Here is an 18,886-nt window from a genome sequence, read left to right on the forward strand (position 1 = left end):
ATACCAGTCACTGCATACCTTTCACTGCATCTGTGTGACTGCACGTTGTTTTATATACCAGTCACTGCATACCTTTCACTGCATTTGGGTGACTGCACACCATTTTATTTACCAGCAGTCAGTGCATCCATTTTCACTGCACCTGTGTGACTGCACATTGTTATACCAGCAGTCACTGCAACCTTTTCACTGCACTTGTGTGATTGCACATTGTTATACCAGCAGTCACTGCATACCTTTCACTGCACCTGTGACTGCAAACTGTTTTATATACCAGTCAGTGCATACCTTTCACTGCACCTGTGTGACTGCATATTGTATTATACCAGCAGTCAGTACCTTTCACTGCACCTGTGTGACTGCACATTGTATTATACCAGCAGTCAGTCAGGCCGCAATTATTTTTCAAAAAAGGCGTCACCCAAACTGTACCATGATGTTGAAAGGCAAGTGGTGTCATCTCTGGCACACAAAGTTGGGTCAAGGGTCCATCTGACCACAGATGCCTGGTCTGCAAAGCACGGTCAGGGCAGGTACATTACTTATACAGCACATTGGGTCCTTCCTTGGATGTGTGGCGGTAGCTGTTTCTCAGGCTCCCACTCCGGACCGGATACCCTGCCCGTTACCCGTGGTCACCATGGTACTGAGAAAGTAATATGGAAAGTTTATCACACAGTTGAATAAATGGCAGACTTGCCCTCCATAACAGATTCTCGTTGAAGGAACTGACAGCAGAAAATGTAATTTAAAAAAATATATGTAAGCTTTAACAATGATAGAGAAAGAACCATCGAAAGTTGATAAGGCAGTCAGACATTACCTGACATCACTGAGGAGGAGCAATCTGGCCATGGTGCGCACCAGTCCAGCACGGCCATCAATACACAAACAGCTGTTTGCGGTGCGTTACATAGTGACTTTGGTCTGTCAATGTGAAGCAGTACACTGATTACTCTACCTGATTGATGTATACACACGCAAGATGCTTTAAAGCACTTTATGCCTCCAATTTAGCAATGCAATGTGATTTCTGCCCTTAAAACCCTGCTGTGAGTCAAATCCGTAATTTTCCCCGGGAATTTTGGCGTGTATCTCACTCTGCCCTGCCCCCCTCCAGGTGTTAGTCCCCTTGAAACATATTTTCCATCACCTTTGTGGCCAGAATTAGTGTTTGTAGTTTTGAAATTTCGCCTGCCCATTGAAGTCTATTGCGGTTCGCGAAGTTCGCCGGTTCGCAAACTTTTGCGGAAGTTCGAGTTTGAGGTTCGCAAACCTAAAATCGGAGGTTCGAGCCATCTCTATCCAACAGTACTTAGGGACAAAGCAATTCTGCTGGGGTTGATTGCTTGTCTTGTGTTTGGCTGGTAGGAAAGATGAGGGATGAATGTTCAAATGAACAGCTGATTACAATTAGAGGCCTGCGCGGGTCTAAATTTTCAGACCCACAACCTGCTTTCTGGTGAATCTGGTACCCGCACCCACAGACCCTCTACCCGCACTCGACCCACAACCGGATTAAAATCAAAACGGGTACCAGAACCCGACCCACATTTTGGGTAACCAGCGGGTACCCGACCTGATGCAGGCCTCTTATTACAATTATCTCTGTCATCAAAAGTTTAATATCTATACACAAATTTGTTTCTACATACTGTACTTGTTTGGACATACATGCGTATATAGACATGCACTCACACCTGCATACACATGCACACATATACTGTACATGCATGTGTGAACACACACATATGAACACAAGCTTGCTACTAAAGTCTTGCACAAGCGTTTGAGGACTGTCGGCCATCGGAGATTAGGACTTGATCCCTTGGGCGACAATTCAGGGTCCAATGTGGTACATGTACGTTGCTAGCCTGTAGGTTAGCGACGTGTTCTGGTGCTATGTAGGAGGAAGAGAGCAGACGACACGTTGCATGATGGAGCTGCATGGAGCGGACAGGGTGAGTAGGAGATCAATGCCCTCAGCCAGCACTCGGCAAGACAATCCACTAGACCAGTGATGGCTAACCTTGGCACTCCAGCTGTGTCAAAACTACAAATCCCATCATGCCTCTGCCTCCCCGAGTTATGCTTAGAGCTGTCAGAGTATTGCAATGCCTCATGGGACTTGTAGTTCCACCACAGCTGGAGTGCCAAGGTTAGCCATCACTGCACTAGACTGTTTGCTCACTGATGCATCAAGGTAAACTGAGGGCTGCTGTACAGCCACTAGGTTCTCGGCAGAGGTGTCCCTAACCAGCTGCCTCGGCTAAGAACCATCTACAGTGTGTACAAGGCTTAATTTAAAGGGAATGTGAAGTGAGTGGGATAAGGAGGCTAACATATTTATTTCCTTTTAAACAATACCAGTTGCCTGGCTGTCTTTCTGATCCTCTGTCTTTAATACTTTTAGCCATAGACCCTGAACAAGCATGCCGATCAGAAGTGATGGCCGTGTCTAGATGAACTCATGGAGAAGCATGTGATCAGTTTGGACAGGTGATAGATATGTAAGATTTGGCAACCATGATCATGTGCTAAAGCAGGATGTGATCACAGCAAATCAGAGAATTGCCAATCTATTAGCTCATCAAACAAATTTCATGTTTCTCCATGAGTTCTCCTAGACATGACCATCTCTACAGATCAGATGTTTCTGACAAAGTTAGCTGCTGCATGCTTGTTTCGGGTGTGTGATTCAGTCACTACTGCAGCCAAAGAGAGAGACAGGACCAGGGCCAGCCTTAGGTTTCACAGCGCCCTGAGCGAAACCTGATTTTTGTGCCCCCCCCCCCCCCCTTCATCCTCTTCCCGCTTGCGTGCACACATGCGCTCGCACACACACACACAGGCCCATATGCAATTCACCTTTTCTCCTAAGATATCTCCTAGGACAGTGGTTCCCAATCTTTTTGATGTTGTGACACAAATGCTCAGATCTCCGTGACACATCACATATGTATAATAGAAAAAATATTAAAACTATTAAACTATTAATAACCACAAATGGATGGAAAGAGTGCATTATCCTGAATACACTTAAAAATGAAAGCTAGAACCTTTCAGGAATATTAATAAAAACAATCAGTGGGACAGTTAGCCCCCCCCCCCCCATTTACAATGATAGCACAGCACCGACAATTTGCAGCACGCGTTATAGCCGCATTGTGCCACCCAAAAAAAAAGCGCCCTCAGACTCAGTATAGGTAGATAGCCAAGCATAGGTGCCCCCAGTATAGGATCTCATGTGTAGGTTCCCTCAATATAGGTTGCCAAGCATAGGTGCCCCCAGTATAGGAAGTCAGTTGAAGGTCTCCATCCCCCCATAGGTAGCCAGGCGTAGGTGCCTCCAGTATAGGTAGCCAGGTGTTGGTGCCCTCAGTGAAGGTAGCCAGCTATAGGTGCCCCCAGTATAGGAAATCAGGTGTAGGTTTCCCTTAGTATAGGCAACCAGCTATAGGCGCCCCCTTGGAAGCCAGCGCCCTGAGCGACCGCTCCGGTCGCACAGGTCAAAGGCCGGCTATGGGCAGGACAACCAGCATGGGGGGAAGGGGGGAGAAGCCCCTGTGACTGTAGGGGAGCCCAGAGGTGTTGGGGGCCCCAACCACTAACCTTCCCTTTCTCTGATGCTCCATGATCAGGAGGTTGTGTGGCTACACCTGTTATAGGTGTGAAGATCCTGATGGCCACACTTGTTTTATGACCCTTGCATGATGGGCCCCGGGCTGTGAGGGTAACCAAAAGGGAGGCAAGGGAAGGGGTGTGAATATTAAGGGGGTCCCATCACATGTTGGTGGAATACCCCATGATTTGCAGATACGCCCCTGACAGCCAGGCAAATGCTATTGTTTAAAATAAATATGACAGCCTCCATATCACTCTTCAGGTTCCCTTCAATAGTAAAAGCTTCTCCTTCATAAAATACCTGCTACATAAAAGTACAACTACAGAGACTTTATCTTCATGTAATTTTTGTAAAGCAGCTTACAATAATACAGACTATGTTCAGTAGTAAACCAAACCATTAACCTGGGGTCGACTTTTTAAACTGCGAAGACTCCGCGGCACTTCAGAATCACAAGCGTCTGTTTTTAATTTTCAGTATGTCGTTTAAGTGTTTATATTTCTCTTCGCTTTGTGCGCCCATAAAAATAAGTGCATAATAACTATAAGAAATGTGATTAATAACCTTCCCTGCACTAACATTTCCTGTAGGTTTCAACCTTCTAAATGACATAAAAAAATGTGAAGATAAAAACAATCCTCAGACATGTGGTATCTCCGGGGATTAGAACTTGGCTGTGAAGCTAAATCCTCTCCATGAGGATTGCATCAACCCAAAGCTTTCACATTACACATACTGTACATACTGTTAAATACTGCTGACCCTCCATCTCGAGACGCAAGTCATTTTCATGTAGATTATCAGCAGGATATCCAGTTTAAGGAATATATTGCTGAGGGAGCTGAACGGAATGAGCAGATACTGGTTGTTGTTGTGGTCAGCTTTGTGGAGGCTTTGAGAGATGTAGGCCATTTATCATACACATGTGTGCATGCGGTAGGTTTCATTATGCTGTATTATCATATGTGGAGGGAAAATAAATAAATGTGATCCAGAAATCGGTTCTCAGGCCTCACAAGAGTATCTGGTAGTGGCAGCAGGTCCTTCCGGGGCATCCGGCCTTGGTCACGCTACTGCTGCTTGAACTCTTGTGTTTTTTTGCAAGTGTAAAACATGAATTTAAAGCGAGCATTGCAACGGTAATCAAGGCTGGGACCAGGATATCTACAGCCCAAGGCACAGATGCCAAAGAGCACCTCCTCTTCTACACCCAAACTATCTGCATAGAGTCTGTATGGTCTCCCCATCTGTGTGGGTTTCCCCCGGTAACTCCGTTTTCCTGCCACATTCCAAAAACATACAGATCAGTTAATTGGCTTCCCCCCTAAAATTTGCCCTAGACTATGATGGACATAGGACTATAGTAGGGATTAGATTGCGTGCCCCTTTGAGGGACAGCTAGTGACAAAACTCTGTACTTATCCGTTAGCCGGGCGCATCCTCTAGGTGGCGACAAAACTCCACCAGAGTTACATCTTTCCCTACTATCCATGGCGGCCTGGAGGGGGAATAGTAATTAGTGCCAAAACTCTATATAAACGGTAAGGGCTCAGCCACACTATAAGCGCTTTTCTGAGTGCGTGTGATTGATTAGCGCTTTCTGATCACTTTTTAAAAATCGCTCCCATTCACTTTCATTAAAATCGTGGTAAAATCGATGCAATTTTAATGAAAGTGTATGGGAGCGATTTTTAAAAAGCGCTCAGAAAGCGTTATTCAATCACTAAGTGCTCAGAAAAGCGCTTATAGTGAGGCTGAGCCCTAAAAGCGCTATATCAATACTACTGTAAATAATATTAAATAATAATACATCAATGACAGACCCACACCTAACTTATACATATACATACAGTGGGGTCAATTACAAATGGTGGTGATAGGAGACCGCAACCGAATCTGCAGGAAGGAGGTGATGCATGTGCGCGGTTCATGAATGTGAGAGTGGTGAGGTCACGTATGTCCAGTGCCGATGTATGAGTTCACGGCTATGAGAACCTCCGCAAAAACGGAGTGGAGCGTGTAACACAGGGAGCAGAAGGCAGACTGGGAGCTGCAAAGGGTGATAAATAAGTAAGTACAAAAAGTTATACAAGCGCCCTGCATCATTTTATACACTCTGGTTCAGGTTTGCTTTAACCACTTTATCCACCACTACAGTATAACTACGTCCTCTGTGACTTAATCTAAGCCATGAGTCAGTAGATATACGTCTTGTAGAAGAAGCAGTGCTGTACAGGATTGGGCTTGCTCCTGTGCACATTTTTGGCACTATCTGATGCAGCACTAATTGGTGAATGGGAATATATGTTTCCTGAGCTAATGAGATTGATTTTTAGCATTAAAAATACTTTTATTTTCTCAGTTCATAGTGAAAAATACACGCTGTAGCATTATTTCAGAATCAAATATCTTCACCATAAATTGTGACAGGAACATAATCTAAGTTTTGTGATAAAACAAAATTTGTGTTTTTTATCTACAATAGCAATTTTATTTTTAAAGTGGAATTGGTAAAACTGAAAAATACAATTTTTTTCCTTGTTTTCCCATTACAATTCATAGAAAACGAAATTGTTTGAGGGAAAAAATGGCATAGTTTGTCTTGAAAAAAACAATATATATTTCATTTCTGTGTCATAAGTATGGATATAGCTATTTCTGATTAAATAAGGACATAGCTAAACTGTCAAAACTGCTCTGGTCCATAAGTGGGAAATAAGGTCGGGATGCAAAGTGGTTAAAGGATACCACAGCCAAAAACATTTGGAGAAACAGGGGGAGTCGGCATGTATGGGGAGCTGTCCAAATGGCCACCACTCCCCCCCTGTTCTCCTTTCTGCCCCCTCCTTACATACCTAAAACCCCTCCGGCAGCCTCTTCCGGGTCGCTGTAATCGGGCATCAGTACGCAGACGCTAGCCTGGCTGCGCGCCTCTCAGCATACGCTCAGCGCATGACATCATGTGCATGTGGACAGCAGCACTCCCGGCCGAGGTCGCACACCGGGGGACGGGTGCCCAACTCCAGTGACCTAGAGGAGGCTGCCAGAGGGGTTTTAGGTATGTAAATAGGGGGCAGAAAGGAGAACGGGGGGGGGGGGGGGGTTAGTGGTGGCCGTCTGGACAGCTCCCCATATATGTCGGCTCTCCCTGTTTCTCCAAACCTTTGCTGTTCTGGCATCCTTTAAGGAAGAAAATGGGGTCTGAGGCCTCTTTCACATGGAGGGCTGTGCTGTCGGATTTCCACATGCACAATATGCATTCTTCATAGTAACATGAAAGTCCATAGACTTTCATGTTACTGTTCACAGTACAGCCATGTACAGTATTCACATGCACTGCGATTTAGGTCCATTTTACCACTTGAGGACCTTAGGCTTACACCCCCCAGTGACCAGGCTATTTTTACAATTCACGCCACTGCAGCTTTAAGGGCTCGCTGCAGGGCCGTACAACTCATCACACAAGTGATTCCACTGACCCCCCCCCCCCCCCCCCCCTTTCTGCCCACCAATAGAAAGTTTTGCTCTGGCTCTGATCACTGCAGGGATGTTTGTTTTATTGTATTTATTTGAGTTTTTTTTTTTTTCAATAAATTTCCGTTGTTTTTTTTTTTTTTTTTTTAATTCTGATCCCTCCCTCCACCTGCCAGCCAATTACCGAGATCGGCTGTCATAGGCATCACACTGGGTTCTAACAAACACTGTTTTGCGCACTGTAACAAGATGCCACTGGTTCTGGTATTACAATGCAGACCATGAAGTGCGTTGCTAGAATCTCACACATTGACATGCACAATGGGTTTGATTCACTAAACCGTGATAAGACAAATATCACACCATATCAAAGATATCACACGCTATCAAAGTTATCACATGCTATCAAAGTTAACATGCCTTATCAGAGTAGCATAGCGAGCGCTACGAACTTATGCCTGCTAATTGGCAATGGCACTGGTCCTGCCGACTCTCTGCGGGTTTGTAGCGCTCGGTATGCTACTCTGATAAGGCGTGTTAAAGGGAAGGTTCACGGTCTGTCTTAAAAAAAATAAAAACACAAATCCACTTACCTGGGGCTTCCTCCAGCCAGTGGCAGGCAGGAGGTGCCCTCGGCACCGCTCCGCAGGCTCCCGGTCTCCTCTGGTGGCGCACCCGACCTGGCCAGGCCAGCTGCCAGGTCGGGCTTCTTGTGCGCTCCAAAATGCGCCTCACGGCAGTGCGCTGATGTCATCGGACATCCTCCGGGCTGTACTGCGCAGACCGTGAACCCTCCCTTTAACTATGATAACGTGTGATAACTTTTAATAACGTGTGATAACTTTGAAAAGGTGCGATATTTGTCTTATCACGGTTTAGTGAATCAAGCCCAATATTTGTCAATCAAGGTGCACATTGGTCAGTTGCTTCCTTGTCAGCATTACATCACATGCCACTGCAAATGTTGTATAGTGCCTGGATAGTGTAATGGTTAAGGGCTCTGCCTCTGACACAGGAGACCTGGGTTTGAATCTTGGCTCTGCCTGCTCAGTAAGTCAGCACCTATTCAGTAGGAGACCTTGGGCAAGACTCCCTAACACTGCTACTGCCTATAGAGCGTGTCCTAGTGGCTGCAGCTCTGGTGCTTTGAGTCTACCAGGAGAAAAGCGTGATATAAATGTTCTGTGTTTATTTGGTTGCATTAGGTGCATGTTATAATGCAACACAAGGCAACACCTCAGTATGAAACTAGCCTTATGGCATTCTTACAATACCATGTTACCTTGCGTAGTAACATGATATTGTGAGAATACCATAAACATGCATTTAATGGACATGTTGTAATGGACAGTTTTTTGTGCACTGTAATGTGGTGCAAATCAAAGGCTATGTGGGGGAACGCATCCACCTGCCCCGGATTATCATGGACTGTGCAGAAGTGTGGCCCGAAGTGTGGCCCATGTCAGTTTAACAATGAGAGGACAACGGACAAAAAATGTCAGCTCTCAGCTCAAGTGGGAATACAGCCTTAAAGTGGACCTGACATGGGGCCACAGCAATAAAATATACATACCTGTGGCTTCCTCCAGCCCCCTCCAGCCTGATCGCTCCTATGCTGTCCTCTTCTGACTGCCCGTTCGGCTGCATTTGGCCCCAGAAAGTCCTCCAGTCCAGGGCAAACTGCACATGCGCGGCCCGGCCACACAAGTGCTTCCACCGCGTTCATGCCACCGGGGGCGTTCTGCACGGGCGCAGAACGTTCTCAGTGACGGGAGCAATACAGGGGAGTGCGCATGGCCAGACTGCCCTGACTGGAGGATTTTTCGGGCCAGTTGTGGGCGAATGGGCAGTCAGAAGAGGACAGCGTGGGAACGATCAGGCCAGAGAGGGCTGGAGGACACCCCAGCTATGCATATTTTATTGCTGTGGCCCCATTTCAGGTACACTTTAAGCTCCTTTCACATGCATGTTGCGTAGTGTTGAGATTGCAATGGTGCCAAAAATTTCCATCCTATGTTAGCGTTATGCAACACACACAGTACCAGATCTGCGGGTTCCGATGATCTGCGGGTTTCAATGGGACATGCAGCACCGCACTATTGATGCACCAATGTAAACATACCATTATTATTATTTTGTATTTATATAACGCTAACATCTTCCGCAGTGCTGTACAGGGTATATAGGGCTCGATTCAGTAAACTGTGCTAAGTGTTAGCACGCCTGTGAAAAGCCCTATATCATGCCTTAAGTTAGTTTAGGCATGATAAATTCACATCTAAAGACTTTAGGCGTGATAACTAGGGTGCTAACTGGGTTAGCACCCTTTACTAAATTCACATGGCGCGCACAGTCCTGCACGCAAAACTTTGCGCGCGCACCGCAAAAACAGCGCACCCGAAGCGCCTATAAGGTCGCATTGGGTGCGACCTTAATGTCGCACCATGTGACGTTAAAGTCGCACGCGATGCGACCTTATAGGCGCATCAACGCACCGTTTTCATCGCACCGCCATGCAACATTTCGCGCACACCGCGCTGTGGGCACGCAAAGTTTTCAGTTTGGGACTTTGCGCGCGATGTAAATTTAGTAAACGGTGCTGACCCAGTTAGCACCCTAGTTATCACGCCCGAAGTCTTTAGGCGTGCTAACTGGGTTAGCACCGTTTACTGAATCAAGCCCAAAGTCTTGTCACTACTGTCCCTCAGAGGGGCTTACAATCTAATCCCTTCCATAGTTATATGCCTATATTCTGTAGTGTATGTATTGCAGTCTGGGGCCAATTTAGAGGGAAGCCAATTAACTTACCTTTATGTTTTTGAGTTTTTGGAGGAAACCCATACAGACACATGGAGAACATACAAACTCCATGCAGATAACGCATTCGAACCAGGGCCCCAGCGCTGCGAGGTGAGCGTGCTAACCACTACGCCACCATTCTGCCCATAGACATATAATTGCATCACGTTGGGATGCGATTATGTTGTCGGTTGGGACAGAACGAAATGAACGCAATGTGAAAAGAGCCTAAGGGCTCATCCACACTACAGAACGCATGCCGTCGCATGGAATGCATGCTGTGATGCGCTAAAGCGCAGAGTTCAGCAGCCGTACTCAGTAGCACCCATCAGAAAAATTGCACTTTGTGCGATAAAATGTTTCCAGACCCGTTACATCGTAACGCATGGGAACATACAGCTGTAATGTGAATGAGCCCTTATACACAAATATAAAGCCATAATTGTGCCATTATGACCAGGCAGGTAACTGTAGGTTCATTATACAGTACATTTACTATATTCAGCATAGCTGAAAGCTGGGAAACAGACAAAAGCCCTATATCAGGAGGAGTTCTGCCAGACGGGTAACGTTAGCCAGGCCTGCCTATAATCTAGGTGACATTAATTATTATTAAGAAATGATGTACTGTTTCCTTCTGTCTGCTCCAGTGACCCAGCAGCAGCCCTGAGGTGATTAATGGCTGGCTTTAGCTTTGACAAGTGGGGTTCTATATAACAAGAGCTGTGGGCTGCTGCACAGAGGAGAGGCACACAGACACTTGTTGATGGCTGTACAGGTGCAGTCTCCCTGTCTAATTATTCTCCCATCATCCTCCCCGCCAGACACCCGAGTCCCCACTGGCTGTATGTGTCAGGCGACAATGGCACTATGAGCACAGATCCCGCTTTGTGCTGATCTCCGCTGATATTTGGCGTGTAGTGTGAATGGTTCCCCCCTCTGCTGGGCTGCAGCACTGCCTGGCTCTCCCTGAGCATGTAATGAGGCATGTGATGGCTGCCTCTGCTCCAGGAGGAGGTGGCTTCGGGATTTGCATGGGCTGAAGGTAAAGGCTGCAATCGGCTGATTATTTTTAGCTGGTGTGTGGTGCGGATCACGTTGCACAGAGTGGGGATTCGCTTCTCTCTTGACTGGGGACGTCCAGCAAGCAGGAGGATTCCTTGGATCCTTTGCAACCCCCCTTCCATTGCTGCCTTGCCTGCGGCCATCCATCCATCCTCTGCCTGCAAGGACATGGCCAGCCCCGCGCTAGATCTACAGGAGATCAGCCAGCCGCAGGAATCGCCCCCTGACGCTGCCTGTAGAGAGGCTCAGAAGTGGATTGAGGTAAATCGATCATTTCCCTGTTACGATTAAACCTTGTTGTGTTGTCTATCAATTTTGTGTCAGTTTGCAGTGTTGTGTCAGTTTGCAGTGCAGATCAGCCACATCACTATCGTCACTTTGTAAACTGGGATTCTACCTCAGACGTGTGCTAGTGGATCTCACGCAGTGTTTATATCAGCCCACTGACAGTTGCTGCAGCTCCAAAGCACATGCTGCAATATAGAAGCTCTATGCAGTAGCATCTTATCTGTGCTCCTAGCAGTGATCTGCCAGTGACAGCCTGTGTTATTATTTCAGCTGACACTGAAGGATCAGACTGTTACATTGTTGCAGGATTAATGCTGCTCAGTGTCCATAATGACTTTTCCAGTATAGCCCATCCTGTTTATGTGCCCAGTGGGTTTTATAGCTGGTATCAGCTTAGATGCCCATGTGAGGTGTCTGGAGCTTCTAGTAGCGACAGGCGGTCATGAAACTTTGCTTATGAATGCAGATATTTAATGGCAGACAGTTAGTTGTGGAGATGTTTAAATGCCTTGTTTCCCTTGCAAATGAGAGTGCTGTGGGGCACTGCATGCCTGCTGGGGCTAGCCTAGCTGACAGCTCAGGAACACAGAGCCCTATTCATCCCCCTGTTTAGAATGGGAGAGCAGAGAGAGGGGGCACACAGATGCTTGCTGGCTGGTTATAAGCTGCTATTTCTCTCAGTTTTCCAGCTTTGCCATTGCTTGATGCCTTCTTCCACTTTGTGGGAACGTCTGTGTACTGCTGACCGCTTGCCACAGTGCTAGAAAGGCAGGCATGGGGTTCAAATGACTCTGGGAAAATGGAGTCCTTTTTTTTGTACTGACCAACACAAGCATTATTGTGTGATTGATTGCAACGTCTGTTGTGAACTGGGACTCTGAAAAGCCTGCAGAACTTTCCATTGCAGGGCTACTGTGAGGCGGCTCCGAATCCAGGCCCTTCCTTCATGGGGCTCAATTGTCTCTATTGTGCGCATGCAGGCAGAGTGCATGAATGATTATGTTCTTCTAATAAAGTGCTCACAGTTTAGGCCTATTTATAAAAGTTGTTCATTCATGTAGGTTTTTTTGTGTGATGGGTTTATCACCTCCGGTTGTGTGATAATGTCCTGTAGACATTGTCATGTGGAATGTGTGTGTTTCATCCAAGTTCTCCACACAGCCTAGCTTTTCCAGGGACTCAGGACCCTGTGTGACTGTTTTATCTTAATAGAGGGATAGTGGGGAAGGATATCTCCTCTAGGTGGCATATTCTTGCACTTCACCTCCTTTCTGCAACTTTTAAGCCATTTATCACTTTTACACATAATACTTTATGTTCAGCTTTCATTTTGGAGGTTTTCTTCACTGCTTGGGGAAGCATTGAGTTGATAATTGTTGGGTAGTGTGAATAAGAAAATATGACAACCTAAATGTGTGATTAATAAATGTAATAGGATCATCGATCCAGCCATGTAAGCACATATAAATTTTTTTATTTTTTTTTAAATTTTTTCTTTGCATGACCATGTTATGTTTAGTAGAAATCTACTTTTTATATTATATCTGTCATTAAAAAATATTTTAGTCTCTTATCAGGGCTGGTGGTACCATAGAGGCAAAGGGGGCAATTTCCTCAGGGCCTGTAGGAGCCCCCAAGTTGTCCCCAACTTAACTGTGCTCCCTGGGGCCCCTGCAGAGTCTTTGGTAGAGTAGCATCTCACCTGTACCGGTGGGCACACTCCTCTGCCATTGTGTGTCCCTGTGCTCTCCCACCTTCATCCACCGCTGGCTGCATCTTCTCTGTGACCCGGGGCTTTTTATTTCATAATAACCTGCGCAAGGTCACAGAAAAGAGGTGCCCCTGCGAGGATGAATACGGGAGTGCACTGAGCCATGGACTGACAGAGGGCACCACCAGTACAGGTGAAACACTACTCTACCAAAGACTCTCTGCAGGGGCCCTAGGGAGCACAGTTTGATATTGGGCTGACTGTGTGGGTTCAGCAGCCACCTTGGGGGCCCCAGGAAGCATTTTGGTTGTGGGGGGGCGGGCTGTTTAGGGGCCCCTCAGTTCATTTTACCCAGGGGCCCCATTATTACTAGACCCAGTCCTGTCTCCCGCTGGTTTGCTGTACTCAGTCTTTGCTCCTGTGCAGTGTATTCTGAAACACTGATAATAATTTGCATTTGGGAAAATCATTTTTACAGACCCGTTTAGGAGCTAGTGTGGTTTAGGTGACCTAGCAGGAAATATTATAGAGAACAGTTCTCCAATCACAGCACCCTCTGCAACTTGAAGCATTGTAATTGGCTGAGTAGTGTGGGCGTATTATTACCACAACTTATCTGAAACCTAAATGTTCAAGTCTAGCGGTGGTGTAACTACAATTTTTGGGGCCCCGCAGCAAAACTTTGATGGGGAAGGGGGGGGGCCTCCAATGTTCACACACCTCCCCTTGGTGCCCATGTCTTGGGGCCCATCTTACAAGGGACATAACACAAGTATGGCCATCATGATCTTCACACCCATAACAAGTGTAGCCACAAAACACATGATGTGAAGTATAGTCCCCTGTATCAAAGGTAGGAGGGGAGAGACGCAGCTATGGGGCCCCTGCAATGACAGGGGCTGCTGCCATCTAGTTATGCCCCTGCTGTCTACCCAATCACTGTAGCGGAATTTCCCTATGAGGTTTCCTGCTGGTTCACCTAAACCATACTAGCGCTCACTTTTAATTGAGGCAGCTTCACACACTGTGACTAGTTTACGAACAGTGAGACACAAAATACATTTTTGCTATACAAGGCGTCAGGAATGGTTTTAGGAAAGGCTGGCAGCTGGCGTCCAAACAAACAATGCTAAATCCATATACAGCAGAGTCCCCGTTATCCATAACTCTGGCAACTGGAAGTCTCAACGAACCGGCATGCCTGAGGTTGACAATGGGGACTGTACTGCCATTTGCAGAGTTTTGGTCACAGTGGAAGCAATCTACTGATCCTCCAGGTACCGGCTTCTACACTTTTGCTGCTGCTTCCCTGTGTCCATGTATGGGTCCCGGCATGTCATGTGACCTGCATCGGGTCACATGACATGCTGGGACTCTAACACAGGATGCAGGAAAGCCGCTGGGAGTTACAGGAAGTGTAGAAGATGGCGCTTGGAGGATCGATAAGTAGTTTCTACTGCATGGGGGGGAGGTTTGCACTATTTTCAGCTGGTTGCTCAAGCAACCGCCCAGCACATGTATCTGGTATTCCGGCAATTCACACCTGTGCCAGATATTGCGGGCTTTGCTGTATACTGCTTTCAAGTTGCAGCCCTTGCTTCCACTTCAAGTGGACACCTCCTGCTTTTTTGTGGGGCGACATTGGTTACTGTAGGCTGTAGCCTATGTGTCTTTTTCTCAATCACAGGACAGGCTGGATAGAAATACAGATCATTGGTCAGGTAACTGATGTCACATAAACTGCATTTCACAGGCCTCATTTTTTGTTTGCATGAAATTCAGCTTTTATAGTAACTAGACATAAATATGGTAGCTACTTATTGCTGTGTTATCCTTACCATACACACCATAACTTTTCTGCCCCTTACTGTGTCGCTCTTGGGCTATAACTAGCGCAAGAGCATAGATACTGGAGTGTGACCCATACAAGTGTGTGATCATGTTCACATCTTTACACTGTAATGGACCATGTTATCTTAAGGGCTAGTTCACACGGGTGTTTTTGTGGCATTTAACGTGGTGTTTTTTGGGATCTACCGCCGTCCCATTCAAGTGAATGGGAGCTGGCTTTTGCAGGCTTTCATGAAAGCCTGGCGGTAGATCCCGGCGTTGCATCTAGTCTCGAAAGCAACATGATGATTTCAGAGGCGGTAAATGCCAGGAAACCATAGCAGAGACCAGAATTGCTAGCCTTGAACGCTTCCTAAAAGCATTTGAACGTGGCGCAGAGCAAAAGCTCGGCAGAAGCCCGTGTGAACCAGCCCTAAAGCTGTGTTGGTGATCTTGCAGGCGTTTCCAGCAGTTTGCATTACTTTGTGTTTGTGATCGCATTTCCCACACATTTAATGTGATCACTTGCAATTTTCAAGCAGCTGTGCGCTTTTTTTTTTTTTTTTTTTTTTTTTTTTTTATGCAAACAATAATAATAATAATCCGAACATTTGTATAGCGCTTTTCTCCTGTCGGACTCAAAGCGCTCAAGAGCTGCAGCCACTGGGACGCGCTCAAGAGGCCACCCTGCAGTGTTAGGGAGTCTTGCCTTGAACTCCTTACTGAATAGGTACTTGACCTAGCCAGGATTCGAACCCTGGTCTCCCATGTCAAAGGCAGAGCCCTTAACCAGTACACTATCCAGCCACTAAACCAATGTAAGACTCCAGAGAGGACCATTGACTACAATCACCAGTGCGCATTTTGCCCAGTGTGACAAAATGCGCAAGATTATACTATGTTTGCTCTGCTCCCTGCCTTTCTTTATCGTGTGCAAAAACGCACACATTGCATAGCAATTCTTCATGCTACGAAAAGGAGTCCGCCTTCTAATGTACCCTATGTGTGCTGTAATATAAATGCGTGATAACATGGAATTATGCTACATGGGTAACATGGGATTATGCAATAATGTAGTGTAAACTTCGCCCAAGTCAGCAATAGCACTATATACCGTAATCTCATTTCACATAATTTTTTTTTTTTTTTTTTTTTTTTTATGCTGACCTCTTATTTGGCAATCAGTCAAGCTGTGTAGCGTATGCTGTGTCATAGGCTGAATCCTCAAGAGAAGCACTGAGGTAGGAGAATTGCTTAGCAGCGTTCTGTAGCTCCCTGTGATGTAAGCAGATCACCGGGTGCTTAGGAATAGATGGAGTTTAGAAGCAGTATGTGCAGTATTGTGATGCCTCTAGTCATGGTCTGTGTGCTCTCATTAGCTGTAATGCAAGTCATCCAGAAGAACAGCACATGGAAGAGCTATTGGTGGAGTCACAGGTGACAGCGCTGTCTCATCTTGCTATATTAGTGAGCAGAGCCAGCCTTCCCTGTGCCTGTAAATAGTCTATACTCGCAGCACATGGGCTGGTCAGTGTGGTGTCAGGGAGAATGCAGCAGTTGTATTTTTGGTTTCCTGGCTAACCACAGGCAGGAGTGTAGCACAGGGGTCTGGGAACAGTTGCTCTAGCAGAATAATTCTGGAAACAGACTCATTGCTTATCAGGTTTGTTATAGGAATCGCGAACCTTAACTACAAGTTATCTAATGGAAATGAAAAACATGGCAATTCAACTGTGTGCTTGTTAAAGGCAGCAGGAAACTTGCTGGCACTGGTGGTAGGTGTGGGTCACTAGTCTTTACTAGTTCTAGCCCTGCCTATGGAGAGCTCACAAAGAAGTGAGCAGTGTGATCAGCTGATAGATTTGTAAGGTTCTGGTTTTCTGGGATGACTTCTTGGTTTAAAACCTGATCATAACCAGCAAATCAGAGCCTTACAAGTCTTATCAGCTGATCAAATGATCACATGCTTCTCTGTGAGGCAGGACCATCCCTATTCTTCACCTGAGTGACCTGTAGGGGACAAGGGATCACTACCCCAAGTGTGCAGTGAAGTACATTGCTGCTACTGATTATGAGTCTGTGGCCCTGTGACCCCGAAGACAGAACAGAGTAGACTGTATACTGTGGTGAGGGCATATGGGAGTGGAGGTGGAGCTTGGTGACCTGCAAGATTAGAAATTTGGGGAAGTGACAGGCTTAGGCGGTACGGTTCCGATCCGGATCAGGTCCTGATCCGATCTGGTCCGTTTGCATGCCAAAACGCAAGTGTGAACGGGGCCTTACATGGTTTACTAGACAGGCAAACGGGTCAGAGGTATAGCAGTATGATCTAGGTCTGTATCCAGACACAGGTTGAGGCAGGCGTCAATCCAAGAGCATAGTTTGGTTTAGGATAGGTTGCAAACAGGAACCTACATCAGGCAACTTTGATACATTGTTTCACATATGTGCATTTCCGGCTACATTGTACTAGTATAATTGTCAAACAGTCTGTATTTTGAATGGAGTAAAGCAGGGGTCTCAAACTCGCGGCCCGCGGGCCATTTGCGGTCCTCGATACAATATTTTGTGGCCCCCGCTGGCAAAAGCAAAAGACACGGAAGCAAACTATTTTTTCCTATTTTACCTTATAGTTCGCTTCAGTGCTCCCAAGTAATCCGCCGCATCCCCGCCGCTAAACGAGGGCTGCAGAGCCCCCAAATCCCCCGGGCAAACATCCACGACTGTGCTGAGGGGCAGAGCTTCCAGATGTAGCTCTGCCCCTCCTGACGTCAATCGCCGCACGGATCGCCACCTCTCCCCGCCCCTCTCTGTGAAGGAAGAGTGAGAGGGGCGGGCAGAGGCGGCGATCTGCCGCGATTGACGTCAGGAGGGGCAGAGCTGAAGCTGAAAGCTCTGCCCCTTCCAGGAAATGCCGGTGGATTGCCCCCCGGGCGATTTGGGGGCTCTGCAGCCCTCGTTTTGCGTCCGGGACACGTGAAATCCCTTATGCGGCCCAGCCTCATCCTGACTTTGCCTCCTGCGTCCCCCAGGTAAATTGAGTTTGAGACCCCTGGAGTAAAGTGAATATGTGCATGCATGTATCCAAAAATGTGCTCTAACTTTATCCAGTGGCTTTACAGACTTTTGGATCAGTTGGCAGCCCTTTGACAGTCGTGCCCCTGACTCGGGGAGGACAATCAAGAGGCTTTGTACTGTACTGTAAGTTGTAGCCAATTGCCAGTTACAGAGGATGCAGAATGTTGACGCCAATGAGCATTTAGATTGCAAAATCCCTTTTTCTGTACAGAGCTTAAAGGGTACCTGAACCAAGTAAAATTATTTAAAATAAACGCTTGATGTAACCTGCAAATGCATATCACATGCTTACATCATCGTCTGTTCTTCTCAGAAGCTCACCATTTTCTTCTAACAACGATTCCTTGCAGTTCCTTAGGGCCTTTTTCCACTATATCCGTTGCTGTTATTGTTGCTGTTGTTGTTCAGTATAACTGAAAGTACAAATGATGTGCAAGGTAATGTCCATGGCTCAAGTGGGTGATATTACAAGCAGTCAGAATTTCCGCTCTGCTCTTAAAAGATAAGCAACAGCATAATAATGGGTACATACCATAGTAGGGTGATAGGTGTGGGGTAGGGAATTGTTACTTTTGGGGTCCTGTTTCTTAACCCCCTGTATCTATACTGTCCTCCATATTGTGGGTCACTGCCTCAGCTGATACAGTTTGATGTGGCCGCAGTGATATTGTGTGTCCCCGGCCGCTGCAATGCATGCCTGGAAATGTAGTCCATTAATGTGTGTGCATCTCCCGGCCTAGGCTTCTGGGGAACTAGAGTTGAATACAGAGATAACGTGTAGAATGTGCTCTCTTCTAATGCTTGAGACTGAGTGAAATCTGTAACCTGAGTGCAGTATTGTATGTTGGGATTCTGAGGGCAATGAAGGGAACGCTGAGGAAATTCACTCCTGTTGTTTTTTTGTGAGGAGTTCATTTATAAACACGGCGATGACCTCTTTCCCCTGAGATTTTATGAGGATGGAATGTAAAAGTATCATATCTCATTTTGTGTGTCTGGTAGAATGGGCTCATTGT

General features: G+C 46.4%; 1 protein-coding gene across 4 annotated transcripts in view; it reads left to right on the top strand.

The window, feature by feature from the left end:
* Window positions 1–10,814: 10,814 nt before the first annotated feature.
* LIMCH1 (LIM and calponin homology domains 1) overlaps window positions 10,815–18,886 on the top strand; it is a 358,780-nt gene continuing 350,708 nt past the window's right edge. For 2 of the 4 annotated variants that reach the window (XM_068278486.1, XM_068278488.1), the window contains exon 1: window positions 10,815–11,224. In XM_068278486.1, the coding sequence (XP_068134587.1) occupies window positions 11,132–11,224 (93 nt within the window). In that variant the 5' untranslated portion in view covers window positions 10,815–11,131. The remainder of the gene's footprint in view (window positions 11,225–18,886) is intronic. The other 2 variants (XM_068278487.1, XM_068278489.1) reach the window with 2 other exon arrangements.

Source organism: Hyperolius riggenbachi, chromosome 1, assembly GCF_040937935.1.
Source record: "Hyperolius riggenbachi isolate aHypRig1 chromosome 1, aHypRig1.pri, whole genome shotgun sequence".
In the NCBI taxonomy this organism is placed as follows: domain Eukaryota; kingdom Metazoa; phylum Chordata; class Amphibia; order Anura; family Hyperoliidae; genus Hyperolius; species Hyperolius riggenbachi.